The sequence below is a fragment of the Tauraco erythrolophus genome, chromosome 21 (genome assembly GCF_009769465.1).
Source record: "Tauraco erythrolophus isolate bTauEry1 chromosome 21, bTauEry1.pri, whole genome shotgun sequence".
NCBI classification, from domain to species: Eukaryota; Metazoa; Chordata; class Aves; order Musophagiformes; family Musophagidae; genus Tauraco; species Tauraco erythrolophus.
Genome location: NC_141485.1, coordinates 51,853 through 71,286, shown reverse-complemented (window position 1 = coordinate 71,286; position 19,434 = coordinate 51,853). Strand labels below are relative to the sequence as shown.

General features: G+C 40.4%; 2 protein-coding genes across 2 annotated transcripts in view; one reads left to right on the top strand and one right to left on the bottom strand.

Moving 5' to 3' along the window:
* PITPNM3 (PITPNM family member 3) overlaps window positions 1-4,889 on the top strand; it is a 115,294-nt gene extending 110,405 nt beyond the window's left edge. Inside the window, exons 20-23 of the mRNA XM_086624856.1 lie at window positions 843-992; window positions 3,476-3,659; window positions 4,063-4,191; window positions 4,581-4,889. Coding sequence (XP_086480982.1) covers window positions 843-992; window positions 3,476-3,659; window positions 4,063-4,191; window positions 4,581-4,889 — 772 coding nt within the window. The remainder of the gene's footprint in view (window positions 1-842; window positions 993-3,475; window positions 3,660-4,062; window positions 4,192-4,580) is intronic.
* Window positions 4,890-12,345: 7,456 nt separating this feature from the next.
* PIMREG (PICALM interacting mitotic regulator) lies at window positions 12,346-18,485 on the bottom strand. Its single transcript, XM_009992040.2, has 4 exons — window positions 18,131-18,485; window positions 16,200-16,534; window positions 15,302-15,397; window positions 12,346-12,586 (listed from the first exon to the last, which is right to left on the bottom strand). The coding sequence occupies exons 1-4, from the start codon at window positions 18,419-18,421 to the stop codon at window positions 12,460-12,462; spliced, it is 849 nt and encodes a 282-aa protein (XP_009990342.2). The 5' UTR covers window positions 18,422-18,485; the 3' UTR covers window positions 12,346-12,459.
* Window positions 18,486-19,434: the final 949 nt, after the last annotated feature.

The following is a 19,434-nucleotide window of genomic DNA, read 5'->3' as shown; positions in this document are numbered from 1 at the left end:
CAGACAATCAATTCAAGAAAAGAGTTACTTAAAAATGAATTAAGGTGTATTCAGCAGCGAAGCTGTCATGGGCTTTTAAACTGCAGGGGTAAGTTTCAAACAGCAATGAAAGAAATTGTCCTGTCTTTGCTCATTAAGCTGTGCACACATATTGTAAGAATCTTCGTCACCAGATATAAATTTCTAGATCGTCAATAATCATCTTTCTAAAGGAAAGAAGATGTGATCTTCAGATTACATTTTTTTAGAGAACATGAGGTCATGGGATGGTAAGAGCTTTGGATTGCTTTGTGCTTTATTAGTGTATTAATGTCCAGACCTCTTGGGGAAAATTCGTCATGAGGAGAAGATTGCATTTCACATGCCTTTCCGTGAGAAAATTGTAATTTCTAATAATTTAACAGTAACCATAGACTGCTGGGGAAAAAAAAAGTAGCTGATTTCTGTGTGCTATGTGTATGTATGTGTGTGTGTGTGTGTGCATATATATAGTATTTATATCTTCTATGTGTACCTACATAGACATACATGGACAGAAAGCAAGTTTGAGCAGTAGTTTGAGTACTTCAGGTTGTTTTGGTTTTTTTTTTTTTCTAATTATTTTAGTTATCTATACACATGAGATTGCTTATTAAAGTCAGCTTCCAAATTTCTCTTGGAAAGCTATTTCCTAGAAGCGTAAGTTTTAATTGTCCTACATGGGACTGAAATCAGAAGCCCTATTTGACAATTTTTTAAGCTGTAGATCCACACAGCTCTAATTTCAGGTCTTAACTAGCATATGCAGAAAATACATTCTGACATTTTGCTTTTAAAAAGTATTTATTGTTTTGACTCTCCAGAGGGGACCAGAGCAGTGCTGCAAGTTACCTGACTGTGCTTCCCCGAGGAATGGAATGTGTCGTTTTCAGCATTGACGGTTCATTTGCAGCAAGTGTTTCAATTATGGGAAGTGACCCCAAAGTCCGAGCTGGGGCTGTTGATGTTGTCAGGTAAGTGAGGTTTGCACACTTCACTTTTTAAATCTCCAACTTTCCTGTTCAAACACAATAGGAAGGAAGAGGGTAGAATAGGTTTGGGTTTTTTTTTACTAAATAAACAACAGTTCTTTAAAGGCCAGGATTCTTTGCAGATACATTTCTATATTTGCTTGGACATTAGGTCTGCCTGATTTCCCAAGGAATCTTAGAATGCTATGGTTTACTTTGAAATGTGTAGTTTAAGTCGCCTAAGATTAAAAGTTACTTCTTGAGAATATGGCCTTCAGGCATGTGCAGTGAATGAATAATGATTCCATGTGTTACTGTGATTACCAAAGAATGTATTTTGTGTTTCACTAACTTCAAATAAGGACATACTTCTACTTCAGAAATACCAAGTGCCATCAATGCAAGAGCATTTTTTTGAGGAAAAATTAAAAGGCCTTTTAATCCATTCCTGCAAGTCCTTTAATGTCGCACTGGATGGGGAAATACAGCTCTCATTTTGGAACTTGCATGGGAATGGAGAGATCTCAGTTTTCAAGAGTTTCCACTCCTTACAGCTGAAATGGCAGGAAATCTCGTTAAAGGTTTCAAAGGTAGCAGGACTTGATGTGTAGCAAGGTCTATTCTAAATACATTTTTAAATAGCTCTCATATTTTAGATAACCTATGGTATAAGAATCTCTCTTGCTCTCCTCCATCTCCCTCAAGATGTAGACATTAGATGAAGAACCGCCCACTGTAGGAGAAGATCAGGTTTGAGACCATCTAAAGAACCTGAAGGTGGACAAGTCCATGGGACCTGATGAGGTGCATCTGTGGGTCCTGAGGGAAATGGCAGATGAAGTTGCTAAGCCACTATCCATCATATTTCAGAAGTCGTGGCAGTCTGGTGAAGTTCCCACTGACTGGAAAAGGGGAAACATAGCCCCCATCTTTAAAAAGGGAAAAAAAGAAGACCTAGGGAACTACAGGCCAGTCAGTCTCACCTCTGTGCCTGGCAAGATCATGGAGCAGATCCTCCTGGCGACTGTGCTAAGGCACATGGAAAATAAGGAGGTGATTGGTGACAGCCAACATGGCTTCACTAAGGGCAAATCCTGCCTGACTAATTTGGTGCCTTCTATGATGAGGCTACAGCATTGATGGATAGGGGAAGAGCAACTGACATCATCTATCTGGATTTATCCAAAGCATTTGATACTGTCCCACACAAAATCCTTGTCTCTAAACTGGAAAGACATGGTTTTGATGAATGGACCACCAAGTGGATAAGGAATTGGCTGGATGGTCGCACGCAAAGAGTTGTGGTCAATGGTTCAATGTCCAAGTGGAGGCCACTGACGACTGGTGTTCCTCAGGGGTCAGTACTGGGGCCAGTGCTATTTAACATCTTTGTTGGTGACATGGACAGTGGGATCAAGTGCACCCTCAGCAAGTTTGCAGATGACACCAAGTTGTGTGGTGGTGTGAACATGCTGGAGGGAAGGGATACCATCCAGAGGGACCTTGACAGGCTGGAGAGGTGGGCCTGTGAGAACCTCATGAAGTTCACAAGACCAAGTGTGAGGTCCTGCACATAGGTTAGGGCAATCCCGAGCACAAGTACAGGCTGAGTGGAGAATGGATTGAGAGCAGCCCTGAGGAAAAGGACTTGGGAGTGCTGGTTGATGAGAAGCTCAACATGAGCCGGCACCGTGCGCTGGCAGCCCAGAAAGCCACCCGTGTCCTGGGCTGCATCAAAAGAAGCGTGGCCAGCAGGTCGAGGGAGGGGATTCTTCCCCTCTACTCTGCTCGCGTGAGACCCCACCTGGAGTACTGTGTTCAGCTTTGGAGTCCCCAACACAAGAAGGACATGGAGCTGTTGAAACGGGTCCAGAGGAGGGCCAAGAAGATGATCGGAGGGCTGGAACACCTCTGCTGTGAAGACAGGCTGAGAGTGTTTGGGCTGTTCAGCCTGGAGAAGAGAAGGCTCCTGGGTGATCTTATTGCAGCCTTCCAGTACTTAAAGGGGGCCTACAGGAAAGCTGGAGAGGGACTTTTTACAAGGGCGTGTAGTGACAGGACAAGGGGCAATGGATTTAAACTGAAAGAGGGGAGATTTAGATTAGATATGAGGAAGAAATTCTTCCCTCTGAGGGTGGTGAGGCACTGGAACAGGTTGCCTAGAGAAGTTGTGGCTGCCCCATCCCTGGAAGTGTTCCAGGCCAGGTTGGATGAGGCTTTGGGCAACCTGGTGTAGTGGAGGGTGTCCCTGCCCATGGCAGGGGGGTTGGAACTAGATGATCTTTGAGGTCCCTTCCAACCCTAGCCATTCTATGATTATTACTTAATTTCTCAATAGGAACAGAGACTTAGGCATGCTGCTTTCACTTGTTGAAGGATAACCCTTGATAAGTTCTGAGTCTGTGCTGTGCAAAGAAATGCTGACCTGACCTGTGGGTGTTGTTTCTCTTTCTGCACCTTCATAATTTACCTACTATTTCTGACAGGCATTGGCAGGACCTGGGATATCTGATTATCTATATTACTGGCCGTCCAGATATGCAAAAACAGCGTGTGGTTTCATGGTTGTCTCAACACAACTTCCCACAAGGGATGATCTTCTTCTCAGATGGACTTGTTCATGACCCACTGCGACAAAAGACCATTTTTCTCCGGAATCTGATGCAAGAGGTATTAGAAACGTGTTTATAGCCTTAAAACCTTTTTCCAGAGAATGTCATTCAATGAAGTTAGAGATCTCCTTTCCTTCTGAACAGCAAATCTCACTGGCCATCACAAAGTCTTTTTGCCATTCCTCATTTTTTTCCTCACTTTTTAAAGAGAAAGGAAGGCTGATAAAATATCCAAAGGGGCCTCCTGGCATGCCAAATCAATAAATGAACTGCTTATTCTTTCCTGTGTGCATATCTGTAGTTCTTACTGGCATTGCAGGCAGACAGATTTAGCTTTCTGTAGTTTACAAAATGAGGTTGTTAACAATGGACTCATCTGCTGCTTCATTGCAAAATAACTGTCATCCTTGTAGTGCATGGTGTTCAATAGAGCATTCACTTTGAAGTAATATTTGTTTCAGTGCCACATCAAAATCTGTGCTGCATACGGTTCCATGAAGGATATTTCTGTGTACAATGTCTTGGCTCTGTCACCGTCCCAGATCTACATAGTTGGACGATCAACAAAGAAACACCAGGCACAGTGTCAAGTAAGTAACTCTTGCTACTCAACCAGCAAGTCCTAGGGAGAACAAGGAAATGCATATGCAAACGTGCACATTTAAGAAGATGAAGAGCAGAGACAATGTATCAGAGAAAGAAGGGCAGTTTTGGGTTCAGGTGAGGCATTTTCTGGCAGGGTCAATAGTAATGAGAATTGAGTGGTCATAGGTTGTAGCTGCAAGTGCATGCATTGCATATTGCTGAATGACAAAATGGAACAGGTTGCTGAGAAAAAAAAAAAAAGCGAGGGGAGAGGAGTATTAGTACTCTGTAGGTATCTAGCTGGGATGCCAGAGATAGGAACTTAATTCCTCATAGAGCTCATAGGTTGAGGCAGATGTTATTTGTCACTCCCTTTCTTTCCTTCCTATTTCAGTTCCTCAGTGAAGGTTATGCAGCCCACTTGGCCTCGCTGGAGTTCAGTCTCCATTCACGACCCAAAAAGAACAACTCTCGGATGATCTTGAGAAAAGGCAGCTTTGGCCTCCACTCCCAACCTGAGTTCTTGCGCAAGAGAAACCATCTCCGCAGGACTATGTCTGTACAGCAGCCTGATCCACCTTCTTCAAACCCCAAGCCAGAGCGTGCCCAGAGCCAGCCCGAGTCAGACAAAGATCATGACAGGCATTTGCCCTCCATTGCTTGGGTTCGAGGTGGAGTTCTCAAATTTGAATCTGTCCCCTAGGAAGCTTGGGAATATAGATCTTGGGTGCATGCCATTAAACTTGTAGTCTGCCTTGAGGATAACATTTAGGCAGCTTCAAACTAAGAGATGTAGAGGGGAACCTGTACTTTGGAGTCTTCCCTGCTCTGGAATCTGCCTTCTTACACCAACTGGGGAACTTCCAGTCTGTTCCTCTTGACATGTTTATTGGGAAGTTTTAAAACAATCTAAACCTATCGCAAGTGCTTATAACATCAAAAGCAACAGGAAATATCTTTGATTATTTTTTACAACAGATATAATAAAATGTGCAATAAGAGAAAAAGCTGTAATAGGCTGATTTTACTCAGAAGGAGGATTGTGGTATCCGCTAACTAGCTGCATCCAAAACAGTATAAACAATAGGTCCTATAGGTTACAGAGAAGGTTTACACTTTAAACATTAAATAGTTGTATCTATTTCCACTTCACTTTCGATAAAGCGATACACTTGCAAGGGAAGCAAAGGTGGGAACTACAATAATGGGTGATCAGGACTTGTACAGCAAGATGCTTTTTGGGTGCTTTAAACCCAAGATTTCCTTTCAGCTTACAGTGTTGGTCAGCAGACCCCAAACATGGGCACTCGTGTTTGTGTGAGGTGCTGGACATAAGTAAATGGGAGAACTGCATTTATGAACCAAATCATAAAAACTTCATGTTAGAAATAAATGTGTCTGCCACAGTTTGAAGCCGTTAGTGTTGCTGTATACAAAGTGATGTGCAAGTGTACAAAGATCACATTGTTTTGTGGAACTTGGTGACTGTGCAAAACGTGTGGACTACTCTGAGTACGGAGGTGACTCTGACTGTCTCAGTCCAAGAGACAGATCTTAAGATGGTGAGCTAAAGGAAGCCCTTTTACTAAGGCATCTGTAAACTTCAGAGGAGTCACTTTCTTCCTTATTCTAATGGGAATCTTTACGCTGGAGGAGAAAAAAAGTAATGAAATTCCTATGGGTGAATTGTTTACCTTCTCATGCTTTATAGCATCAGCTGTGTTAAGACAATCTGTAGTGTTCAGAATTACAGCCTTTGAGCTTCAAAGAATGGACGTGTCAAATTACAGGGGCCAAATAGAAGTTTTCCTGCTGCTTTAAATTTCTCTCCAGTCTCTCAATGAACTTACTAGAAGTAAAATGTGTGAAATTTTCCCTAAGTGGTAATATTTCTGAAGTGTTGTAGTTAATTTAACATAGTAGCAGTTTGCAGATTCTTCATGCAGGTACTTTCACTGCAGTAAATTCACCAAGAGAACTTTCATGACTGAATAATATGCATGTGTTAAAACCTGTGATGAAGTTACAAGTGCACATAAAAACCCATTTCTTTAAAAGTTAAAACCAGATTATTGACACTGAAAAAGCTTGAAGTCAATAGGAGATTTCTTTTTCAGGTTGGTTGGTTGGTTTGTTTGTTTTTAATTTCAGGAAGTTGAGATGAAGAGAGTGTCGTGCCTTCTCCCTTCCCCTTACTTTCAGGTGTTCCTTGTCTCTAGCTAGACCAGAATCAGTCTCTCTGTTGGTTAATGATTTTGAAAGTTGATGTATAAAGGAAACAAGAAATGCAGTTGAAACCTATTAAGACAGTGTAGAAGTAAACCTAAGTCTATACTCTGTATTCACTCAGAAGTTTCAGTGTGCTTTTTGAAGGGCATAGTAATGTGGCTTTTGCCTTTAGAAGGCAGCAAAGTATCTTATAAATGAAGATCTTTATTTTTTTAGACATTACTTGGCAAGATTGTCAGTTACCTATTTCAAACTTCCTGAAAGATCTCTGGCACATCAGTAATTTGGTTTTTATAATGCTTCCTTTAAGGGAAGGGGCATTCTTTGCTGAAGATTTAGGAAAAATATTAAAAGTTTGGTAGCTCACACTAATTAGGAGCAGGTAACTACATTACAAGGGGCTGGGTTTTTATGCTGCATTGCCAAGTCAGCCAGCTACCAAAGCTAAATGAGATATCCACAAACCACATTGAAGCAGTCTTCAGGTTTTACAAATGCTTTCTCAGTAGTATCACACCTAGTTCTTCAAAGCACAAACTTGGAGGAATTACTCTGTGTTCTGTCTTGGCTTCTGATTAATTCTATTCACCTGATCAGTTTCTTCTCCTGTCCTCTGCAGCTAGGAGAAGATTGCACAGGTATGCCAGACTGTCTCCCTCCAGTCAGTTCACTGTTGGCAAGCTCCTGCTTGTTAGTGTTAAATAGGTGTGGGAATATAAGGCTTGTGAGGGAGGAACTTGCTAGACAAATTTTAAATTTGCTGAGGAGACTTAAAAGCAACATTGATTGAACACAAAGTTCTTTTCAAGCACTGGATATTGTGTAGCATGTCTCCTGACAGTAATCCCTGTCCCTGCTGCAAAGTTCAAAGCTAATGTTGCTTTAGTCATCTACCTCTATCAGCCAAGAGACTCCAAAATCTTATTTTTCGTTTTAAGTTGCGGTGGTAGAAGGGCCTACTTCCTTTCAAAAGAGGGATCTGTGTGTAATTCCATGACTGTATTAAATGAACTAGCATTTGAGCACAAGGTTAGTCTCCCAGGTTGTTAAGGTCTGTCTTTTACTCTTGCAGATACGATGTCATTTTGCAGGGTACCATGTCATGAAAATTCTGATTTTGTGTATTTCTATCAATAACTGGGTCATCTTTACAGTAGTCACCGTGCTGGCTTCTCTTAAGAATATTACCCGCTAGTAGTAGTAAAACAAATGCGTGTGTGCGCGCGCGTGATTTAGAGTGGTAACAATTTCAAAGTTTCTACGCACAGTATTGAAATCAAGCTGAAAATATTTTCCCTAACTTAATTTCCTACAATATAGGAGAGCTCATATGGCCTTTGCATAATTCCAGCACTACTTATTGCTCAGGGATAGAATGGTTTATCTCCTGATCACACGCCTCCAGCTGAGCGCTTTGACAAACAGTGGTACAGACATTAGCTTGGAGGTTAAGGGTTGACGTTAATTAGGAGCTGATCTTCTAAAACATCAGATGCCAGATACATTTGTTTTGAAAGTGCTAGCCAGCTGCCACTAAAACGGTAAACCAACTTCTGTTGGAGCTGAGAGCATGAACAAGATGAGTGTGATTTAGACATCTCACACTAAGATGGCAGTTCCACAAATACTCTGTGGCAATGGCTGGGAACCGCATCTGTGTTGGGCCACTAGCGGGAGGGTTTTTTGTCTTCCCAGCTGTGCTTGGGGCGATCCCTGAGGGTTGCCTGATGAATCACTAGTTTTATAGCATAATTTTCCGATCATGTTTTCTCTTAACATTTCCTTCTGGTCAGAATTTAGTTACACACTTTGATCATGTGAAACTGCATGCAGTGAGTGGTTCATGGGCATTCAGTTTGCAATTGGATTTCAGTTTTCCTTGTGCTTTCATGCACAGATTATCAGTTCTCCTAAGCAAGCCATTTGCAGTCAGAGAATAAGATGGCTGTAGGATCAAGCTTGTCCTCCGCAAGTCTTCATTGCTGCAGTCTCTGCAGTCAGCACTTACATGAGCTTTATAGGCTATGGAAGTGTTAAAGCATACACGGAAGGGAAAGGGACAGAGAAGTCAGGCAGGGATGGTGAGTGCCCAGGGAACACCAGTGAGACTCATCAGTAGTTTCAGGACCTTTAGTGCCTCCACTCTATTACAGAAAAGCACATTCTCTTAACCTGCTGGATGGAGGAAGCATAAGTGAAACCGTAAAACACAAAACTTATTCCAGTGGGTGCTAAGGCAGCAGTGCAAGTTAGTGCAATGTAGGCCACAGTTGGAACCATTTACTTCTTTGCCCTGTTGATATGGATCCAGTTTTAAATTACTGTAAAAAACAGCTGTGATTAATAGCAGTGGTAGACTTATCGGAGATATTGTGAAAACACACCTTCACAACCGTGGTGTTTTGTTTGTGTATGTGTGTGTGTAGCTACTGGAAGACACCTTAAGTGAAGTTTTGGTTCTACTTTCACGGCAAATTTGTAACCAATATACTTTTTTTAAAAAAAAAAACAAAAAAAAACCAACAAAAAACCACACCAACAAATGATTGCTGTTTATTCAATTTTGTTGTCTAGTTAGGTAAGTTTGAAAAAAGATATCATTGTATAAAGAGTGCAGAATATTCCACAGACCTGAACAGTGATGTTGATCCAAATCTGCTTATTTTGAATAACTTTTTTTTTTTAAAGTGTTTGCGTACACTAGTGCTCTTGGAACAGATTCTTGCTTGACCAAAGTACTCCTATTTAGTTTTGTGGCATGGTTTATATCTATTCAGTATAAAATTTTGTTAGGTGTAAAAATGACATGGCATTAATAATTCTTGTTCGTTGGGGTTCATGAGAGCTGCCATTTTGATTTGTTTACACGAAAACAGAGACTTAATTCTTACAGATTACTTCACCTGTTCCTCTAGTACCTAGGGAAGTCACTTCTAAACAGAGTTAAAACTTCCACTGGTTATGTAGAACTAGAACTATCAGTAAACTAGAGAAAAAAAATTATACACACACCCCTTAATCTACTATTAAAATAAGCAGAACAATGATACTTTATCTGGAAGCTCCACCATTCTGAAAAATAGCCTTTGTTTGGTGAACAAGTTGTCCCACTTACACATTGCAGTCTTCAGGCCAGGGCACTACGAATGTGTATATTTAACCAAATCCTCAATATTTAGATCTATATTATCATGTATGTCATTTAGAACGGAAGAAAAGAGATTTTTCCTTCTTCATATATTCTTATATTAAATTTGCTAAAAACTTTGTTTATAAGCATTTTTAATAATACCTGAAATAAATTATTATTTTCAGTTTTTAAGATTTGTAAGTGCAACAATTGTTACTGAACAAATAGGATTTTCCACAGGCTTTTTTCCCCTCTCTTGCATGTAAGCCACAGAAAGAGGAGTACATCCTAAAAGTACTAGATGATTAAAGCATGGGCACCTTTTTAATAAGCTCATTGACTTAATAATGGAAAGAAGAAGAGATGAGATTGTACGCTGCAATCTCATCGTTTTTCTGGTTAGAAATTGAAATGTGGGATCTGAACTGAAGATTTCTGCATTGAATTGTTCGTTTCAGGCATGCAGGGGAGAAAGTGGCAGTTTCTGTCCTCGTTTGGAGCTGGTACAAGATAGAATTCCTATAAACACAAAACTTTATAACTTACCTCCTCAGCTTCTCCAAGAGCCATGATTCCTCATGGTCCATGTTCACAGCTTCAGCAGAAATTGTGGGTTTAACGAGGTAATTTGACTTCCATGATGTTTAATCACTCAAGTGTGAATATAGGTTCCTACAGATGATCCTAAAATTAGTCACCCATAAAAAATGGAGGTAATAACATTTTTCTGGATGAAAAGAGCTCTTTTTTTCAGAAATAAGAAATGGCCTGGAGCTGCTAGAATCCTATGCCATGGACTGTGGAATTGAAGTCAGGTGTTGGTATTTCCTCTTTCCCTCATTTTAGTTCAAGTCCAAGGTAAGGGGATTACAGTTTACCTTCTCTTTGCATTTATATCAATAAGCTACCTTTGGAACTGGATGTAATTGTGGGGGACAGGGGAACATGAAACAAATTCAACCGTTCATTTATAAGGATGTACAGAACTTATGGGGGGAAGAGAGAGGCAGGCAGGTTTACTGTGACATGGTATTCCAGAGATTACAACATTAAAACATAATTTACAGATTGCAAGCTTTAAAGATAAGGCTGTCCTGGGAGGACTGGTGTAGGGCCCAGAATGGCAGTCCTCTCACAGAACCCCAAGCCTTCTGTGTAACTTATTTTTCTATTTGTGGGGGAGGGAAGGGGGCAGTCCACTTACAACTGAATTCATACAAGGAAACTTGAAATTGTACATGTTCGTTCAGTCTATGGTTTTATTAAGTGCATACTTTTAAATATTGTTGGTCAGTGAGAAAGTTCTAATCTGGTGACAAATGTTTATATTTCTTATGGCTGCCTTGTAAAGATTCAAAAATGTACTATAATGAATTTCTTAATATGAAATAAGGAGTAAGATTTCTACAACTGGTACAGATTTTGATGTGAGTTGGTTTTTAAAATCTTATAACAGATTAGTCACTTAAATAAAACCTTCCTTGCCTTCAAGCAAACAGTGTCACTGAGTTTTCTTACCGGTGATGTGGGAAGTATTAATTAGATCAACATTGTACGTGTCCTAGTAGCCAGTGGAAACAGTATAAATAGAGGCCGTTTAACACATCTGACTATCTGAAATAATACCTAGGATTGGAGGTTGACTTTTCACAAAACTCCAACCCTCCTCCTTTTTCAAAAGTCATGTAAGAAAATATTTCAGTAATGAGGCACCATGTTTGTGAAAGTTTTATAGAAGTAGTTTCAGTACATGCAAAGAATACTTTGAAGCTACTGTTCCATATTGAATGTGGTTTAAAAAAAAACAAACAACAAAACCACAACACAAAACACATAACACACATGAAAACTACATCAAGAAATAACACAAGCTAAAGCTCTCAGTCATCTGAAAGCTGGGAAGTCAAGGTTGTTTTCCTGTTTCCAGGCTTCATTAACTGTTTCAATATTTTAAAACAGTCTAGCTTGACAAGAAAAAAAGAAAAATCAGGAGCAAGTTTAAAAATCAATACACACAAATCAGGATTGAACATGACTGCTTCCCATATTTATTCTTAATACCATTAAAATTTTTTAGCAATTCCAGTTTGACTAAATTACATGTGCATCTTAACAAGTAGAGCAGTTTCCCAAATCAATCTTTTGTTTGAAGGTTTGTCTTAGAGTAAATGTAATCTGAGAAGCCTGTGTAAAGATGCTACCATGGAAAACAGCCCTGGTGTTGAATTCTAGAAGCCCAAGAAATATTTGCTTTAGTTTGAAAGACTAAACTTTGTTAAACTGAATCACCTACCAAAAAAGGCTTGTCAAATGCACGTTACTTTTTAAAAAAAGTAATTAGAAGCAAAATACAGTTATCAAATGTTAATATACTTCATCAAATACCTGCACTGTGATATTAGCTAGTAACTAGTTGTAAGAGGTTACATTAATTGTAATAACCAATTTCTGTGTATAACTAACTAAAAGACAGATGTAGTACAACAGCAGTGTTTTAACTCGACTGCCACCATGTTATTTAAAGCAGCAACAAGAAGTTACAAAGTTGCTCTGATTTGTCTGGAACTCAACTACTTAAGATAGGATTACTTAGGCTAAGTAAGTCTGTGGCCCTAGCTCTGGGCATTCCCACTGGTCAGTTCAACAGTAAGTTTCAAAGTACTTACTGCCTTACAAAAGTCACATTCAAGGTGGTCCCTCATCTCAGCAGGAGATAATACACTGTGGTACAATTTTGATTCTCCTGTTCACTTGAAAAGAGAAAGCAAAGGAAGGGAAGTCCTGACCTGCTTTGTTAAGAAAGATTATAAAATGTAATGGCTTGTTCAATGTATAGAGTGCACCCTTTCAAGTGCTACACACAGCTGTCCTTTATATATGCTCATAGAGTAAGAATAGTTACAGCCATCTCTGTCTAGGTACCAAGAGCTCGATGGAGTTTCTTTGCTCGCCTTTCGATAGCTTGAGAAAGTTTCCGAGATCGATGTGCAGACTGTAAGTTTTGTGCCATTAGATAGTTGTAGTTTGATATTGTGTGTTGCCTGCAGAACAACAAGACTGCCATTAGCAGCATGAAGTCAATAAGGTTAATTAACTCGTTGTCAGGCAAATTGCTGGAAAACTGTTAGATGGGAACAAGAGGGAGGACTGGGACCTGTACACTTTCACTGTATAACAGTTCTAAACACTAGCAAGAAAATATTTTGTTACCTTCAGTGAGCATAGTCCAATTCATTAAAATTAAAAACATTAGAACAATACATGGAGCTGGCAACTATAAAGAGTTTGAGATCAAGGTTTGTTTCATCATGGAAAAGATGAAAAGGGAGCTGTAACACTAAAACTCACAGCAACTGGATACCAGATCAGAGTGTCATATGCAAGACTAAGGGCACCTCCAAAAAGTTTATTTCACAATTATTTCAGTAGGCAACCTACAAACCAGCCAGTGACAGAGCACATTGTATGCCAGAGAACTGGACCAAATTGCTTAGTGGAAGCAGTACACATCACTGTTTAAAGCTTCAGTTAAGCATTTAAAAGAGCTCTCATTTTTCCTGAAAAGTTACAGCAATCAATGTCTTACACCTATCTTTGTTGCTAAAATAAGATGTAGTATTCAGGAAGTAACTTTCCCTTTAACAGAAGGAACACTTCCAACATAATGGCTGAATATATTAATGTCACAATACAGATATCGGTGAAGGTAATAGAGGCAGTTACCTGGTAATGGTTCAGTGAATTGACACTAGAAGTGATGTTTAGAAACTTACAGCAAAGAATTCCGGTTCCCATCCATTTAGGTACAATTGCTGTGTTTAAAAATGCCAGCAATACAAGAGTCAACTGCTGTTATTGTGATAGCATTGTCTTAACTGCTAAGACACTGCTATGGATGGAAAAGAAAGGCTGTAAAGTTAGACAGCTTAGGGTAATGGTTTGTTCTGTCATGCTTCGTGATCTTCATTAGTAATCAGTGAGAACTGAGGTCAAGTGGCAAAGACATTAGTACTAGTAGTTTTCTGGTTTGGGGTGAGAAAACCTGCTGTTTGCATAGAAGCTCAACTTAGGGTTCATTGTGAACCCTCAAACTTTCACTAACCCACAAAGTAGAGGTGAAGTTTTACAACTGTGTAATGATCTGCTGTAGCAGAGACAGCCACAGTGAATATGAGGGAAGAACCCTGTGGTTCTGCATAATAACACTTTAAAGAAGCATGAGTTCATGAGCCTTTCACTCTCCAAACAGCAGGTTTTCTCCTCACAGATGCATGCAGGTATAGACAAGCAAATAACTACTTTACCTGGTTGATACTATCTTCAGTTACGAATGAGAGAAACTGTCATACCACTAACAGATGGGAGAATATTAGGAATGAGATTTAGTGAACTTCCAATGGATATGATCAGTAACTTAATATAAGATTTAACCTATAGTTATCTTAAAATGGTCCTATTGTTTAAAATTGAATTTTTGGAATTATGTAGGACTTTAAGTCCTTACCTCTTTGTAAATAAAAGTACTTAACACTAAGCCCTCTCTAGAGAATTTTAGGTGCTTGACAATTAATTATTGAATGCTTAACATCAAGTACTCTAAGAGGGGAGGAGGCTTAGGGAATTGCCCTGTGACAAGACTTCTGACCTTTATTTTTTACTGTCTTAATATGTCTAATTCATAATGACAAAACCTTTACAAACACTGACACCTCATGGATTAACCAAGATATTGTATAAGAGGCTTCTGCATCCTTTAAATTTTTGAGTTACGGTGATACTGTAAAAGTCGGCAGAGAAAAACCCTCTAAGACTTGTTTTGAAGTTTTAGAAGGCAGGCATTCTTTATTGCAGCACTGGAGACACAGGGAATAATTCCTCCGAATGTGTCTGCTTTTGGTTGAAGTTAGTAGAGTTTATATAAGTTAGTTGCATACATATGTATTAGATTTCCAAGAATGATTATACATATTCACCTCATTTCCAAAAGCTAATTATAATATTTGCATCCTGATTACACATGCGCCCTAAGTCCTTTGGGGTCTTCAGGACCCTCTGGCGGTCAGTTTTTAAATGTCCTTTGGTTTAACTTCAGAGCATGTGCTCTGAGGAAGAATGCAGGTGTGCTTTGTTTTGATTCTAATGGTTAACCAGTTCTCGCTATTATTCAAGGTCAATCTGATCTATGCTTAGCTCAAAGTGATTCATTTTCCCAGGTCAAAGTGATTAGTTTTCTGTTCGTTAGCATTCTTGAGTAATCTATTGTTTACATATAAAAAGAATACAGATGGACATATACAAAAGAATACTATTTCAAATTTTCAGTATCAATGGGTACAATGGAATATTTGTTAACATAATGCTACCTAATAAAAGGATTTTCTTATAATATGCAGGCACCAATGATAGTGTCAGTGCAATGGGATCTCCCTCCCAGCCTGGACTGGGACCTCTTTTAGACAGAGGCAGGGAGGTACTGTTCTCACACATAGGTTCTTGTGGGGAAAAAAAACTGACTTCTAGAGCAAGACACCTGAAGATAAGGAGAGCATTTGACAGGTTTTAGAAGCTGCGAGTCCAACTGCAGATTTCATCTGCACAGGTATCTTGAAGAAAGAAAGGCTCTGCTACATTACAGCTGAGAAGGTTCTGCAACTATTCCTCATCCTGAGTTACAGGGATCACTTAGCCTGCAACTGGCAATGTCCAAATGGGAAGTAAGCTGTGCTTAAAGTTGAGGGACAGTTAGTAGTATTTACCTCTCTTCTTGCACAATGGCATCATCAAATGCCTGGGAGATATGCTTCAATTGGCAAATCCCTGAGGAGACCAGCTCCAACTTGCAGTCAAACTCTCTGCAAACAGAACGGTCGTTACTAAAGATCAAACAGGACAGACTGACTAGGTGACACTACTCAAGCTTCTACCCCAGTAGCGGCAACAACTCTAGTACCTCGACTTTACCCAGAGAGGTTTAGGGCTGTAGCAGTTATGCTCTTAATTTCACTGACCAACTGCTTCACATCTCCATTCATCCCCAAGACAGCTATCTTTCAATTCAAACACTGGGTTCAGATTCACAAGGCTTGGATTCAGCTTCTAGCTTTGATGTTGCTCATATGACTTTGACCAAAACAAAAAGCTATGTGTGCATTATGAAGTATTTCCTTAACTCAGAACCCTTTATCTAATTTGTGTTAAATCTTTGAGGCAAGAATCTCTCTGCTTTCTATAAAGAGCTCAGCATAAGCAGAGCTATTCCAGATATCTTGCAGTACAAATAGCAACGTTGGAAAAGGTAGAGCTAAGTAGGAGTGAGATGCATTGAGAGTGTTTTTCTTTACCAGAAAGGCATCAGCAAAGAACTCAGGAATGGCTCTAGTGTCTGGGGACTGGTGCTGAGAAACATGGCGGGAGAGTGATTTTTAAAAAGTTCTTGTAACAGCACGAAATTAAGTTTCATGTTTCAGCTTTACGCAGTGCTCAGTCCCTGTCTATACAGGGACCTGTAACTCCTTCCTTAACTATTCAAAGAGCACACCCTCTCAGGGGAATAGGATAGCAACCTTCATATCTTGCCTTTCACATAACAAAATACTCTAATCACAGTAATAATAATTAAAAAAGGAGTAAGGTTCACAAAAGAACATGACTTACATCTTTCTGCTGGCAGGAGCAGCTGATGAATAAGGGCTCTTCAGCGCTGCTGCTCTTCTTGATCTCCGGAGAGCGACAGTATCTTTACCAAGCCAGGATGAGAAACCCCTCCATCCTCTTTGTTCTGACACCCTTGTTGGTCCAAGCAAGGCTCTTTTGCTGGATCTAGGAGTGCCTTTGGAACTGGCTGCTGGAGTAACACTCTTCTTATGGCAAGGGGTTTGAGGTGTAGTAGTTCTTTTCTTGGTAGAACTGGCTGCACAGCTTCTGCTGATGGATTCAGCTGGAAAGGTCACCATTGAGTGTACTGGGCTTTGGCAAGACATACGTATTTTCTGAAAGAAGCATTAGACAGACGTTACACTAAATGAACTCAATTAGCATAGAGTTTGGAACCAGAAAGACAAGGAGCATGAGCTGAATCCCTAGCTTTCATTCTTGTATCATGATTAGTCTAGCATGAATGCTTCTCAACTCTGTACTCATTTGCATTGGAGGAGTCATTTGCTCCCCCAGTCCTTGGAATTTGTCAAGGACTTCAGCAGGCATTGGAACAGAGCTCCTGCTGCTCTTACACAGGAGCGAGCCAGGCTCCCTAACATAACTGATGTCGTTGAAAACAGAAGTCTCCACCAAAAGGCAGTGCAAGCTCGAGTTTGCTACCCTGCTGCCATCTAGCGGTTTTTGTCAGTCCAAATTTAGATTGACTGTAATGAATAACATGCTAATAAATAGTATGGGTACCGGAAAAAGTTAAAAAAAAAATGACATCACCAAGCTGTGTGGTGTTGTGGACATGCTGGAGGAGGGAAGGGATGCCATCCAGAGGGACCTGGACAGGCTGGAGGTGGGCCTGTGAGAACCTAAAGGACTTAGGAGTGCTGGTTGATGAGAAGCTCAACATGAGCCGGCACCGTGCGCTGGCAGCCCAGAAAGCCAGCCGTGTCCTGGGCTGTATCAAAAGAAGCGTGGCCAGCAGATCGAGGGAGGGGATTCTGCCCCTCTACTCTGCTCGCGTGAGACCCCACCTGGAATACTGCATTCAGCTCTGGAGTCCCCAGCACAAGAAGGACATGGAGCTGTTGGAACGGGTCCAGAGGAGGGCCACAGAGATGATCGGAGGGCTGGAGCACCTCTGCTCTGGAGACAGGCTGGGAGAGTTTGGGCTGTTCAGCCTGGAGAAGAGAAGGCTCCGGGATGACCTTATTGCAGCCTTCCAGTACTTAAAGGGGGCCTACAGGAAAGCTGGAGAGGGACTTTTTACAAGGGCGTGTAGTGATAAGACAAGGGGCAATGGATTTAAACTGAAAGAGGGGAGATTTAGATTAGATATGAGGAAGAAATTCTTCCCTCTGAGGGTGTTGAGGCACTGGAACAGGTTGCCTAGAGAAGTTGTGGCTGCCCCATCCCTGGAAGTGTTCCAGGCCAGGTTGGATGAGGCTTTGGGCAACCTGGTGTAGTGGAGGGTGTCCCTGCCCATGGCAGGGGGGTTGGAACTAGATGATCTTTGAGGTCCCTTCCAACTCTAACTGTTCTATGATTCTAAATCCAAAGCACTACACATTTCTCAGAAACAACTCTTTGCAAGCAATGGCAGTCTCTACCCACCTTCCTCCTTGTGAAGGCTGCTCTGCCATACATCGTGAAATACAGTAGGAGAAAAGCATTTATTTAGCAATAAATTTTGATGAAACTATGTCTCATATTTCTTCTTGTCACCTTCCTGCCAGATCCATAATTTGCCTGTCTATACTTTAGTGAGGATATTAAAGATTTTGCTAGCTAGTAGCTATGAGACAACCATTACAGCATGCAAGTGCATGGGATCGACTCTCTGGAATACAGTATTCTGTGCAGAGTTCAGAAATCTTAGTACTCAAGTTGAAGCAAAACCTAAACTCTATCCACACTCCACTGCAAAGGCAAAGTACCTGGGACATTGTTCCAAAAGCATTTTTTGCTGTTCTTTTAAAACTCTGAAGAGTTTGGCACTTCTGTCTTGCTTCCAGACTTTCCCAAGTTGGAGTCTTATGAAAGTTCAGCTCTACTTGCTTTAATGGTACTTGCTTCCTTAGAGACATGCGGATGGTATTGAGAGAACTCAAAGAAGCCCTTCTCTTGAATTTGTCTGGTACAGGGCTCTCATTCTCATCGAAGTCAGCTAGGAGCTGGTGTTTCCGCCAGGCCATTGTTGCCTTGACATTTTGGAGCACAGATACCATCCCGTTGCAGTTCTTAGTCAACCTTATTTCTAAAATAATCAGAATGAGAGCAAGAATTAGACAGAGCAAGGCACACAGCAGTGTGAAAAAGGAGAAGTGGAAATCGTTATACAATATATTCACTTACATTTGCCTGAAACAACAAAATCAGAGCTGAGCAGACTTTTATTTGGAGGCTTGAAAGAGAACAGTATTGATTTCTACGGCTGTTTAGGTCTGTGCATGTTCATAAAGAAGTCTTATACTGCATTTCCAGCACTAGACATCAGACCTGGTAAGCTGTGAGACTCAAGCTTATGAGGTAGAATCCAAGTTTCTTGGTGGTGTCTTAGTCTAAGATCTCATATCTCAATTTTTGTCCTATTAAGCAAAACACAGCCCTCCACTACCAGACAAGTTTACCTAGCTGCTATTATCTCCTGCCTAAGTTGCTAGCTGAAGGTTCACGCTTAGATCACAGTTATGACTGTGGATACCTAAGTCTTGAAACGGACAGGATTGTTACTAGCAGAAGACACTGGTGGGAAGGGCTAAAATGCCTGTTATCTATATAAGAGATGACAATTTAAACATACACACACACATATATATAGTTTCCATTTTTCATTTTCACTAGCTATCAAACTAGGATATCAATAGCAGATTACTTCTAAAAAAGTAACTGAAATGCAAATGTATTTTAGCAATCTGACTTGGGAGCAAATTAATTTTATCAATACTTCATTGCAGATTAGTGTTAATAAAAAAAAAAGATGAGAGGTCTCTACCATCATTATACCACACATTAGGAAAGCCTATTGATATTCCTTACTATCTCTTATCTCCCAAATTGTCTCCATCTCTCACAAGTGTCAGAAAGCAATAAGGTTTATTGAAATCTTTTAATCCTGAAGGTGTTTGGGATATTAACACCTTTAATGCATTCGTGCCTGTGGCAACAAGGAAAGGCTAGTAATGGGGCAACCAGTCAGTTCTCTTACTAGCTCACAGTTTATCCGGCTTCCTTCTGATGA

What these genes read in the sequence shown, in the direction of transcription:
- PIMREG (XM_009992040.2), bottom strand. Translation starts at nt 18,421, where the DNA reads ATGGTATCTGTGCTCCAAAATGTCAAGGCAACAATGGCCTGGCGGAAA. An exon ending in CTTTTGGAACAATGTCCCAG is followed by an intron (nt 16,535 to 18,130) that starts GTACTTTGCCTT and finishes TGCTTCTTTCAG; the next exon opens with AAAATACGTATGTCTTGCCA. An exon ending in GCTCCTGCCAGCAGAAAGAT is followed by an intron (nt 15,398 to 16,199) that starts GTAAGTCATGTT and finishes TTCTGTTTGCAG; the next exon opens with AGAGTTTGACTGCAAGTTGG.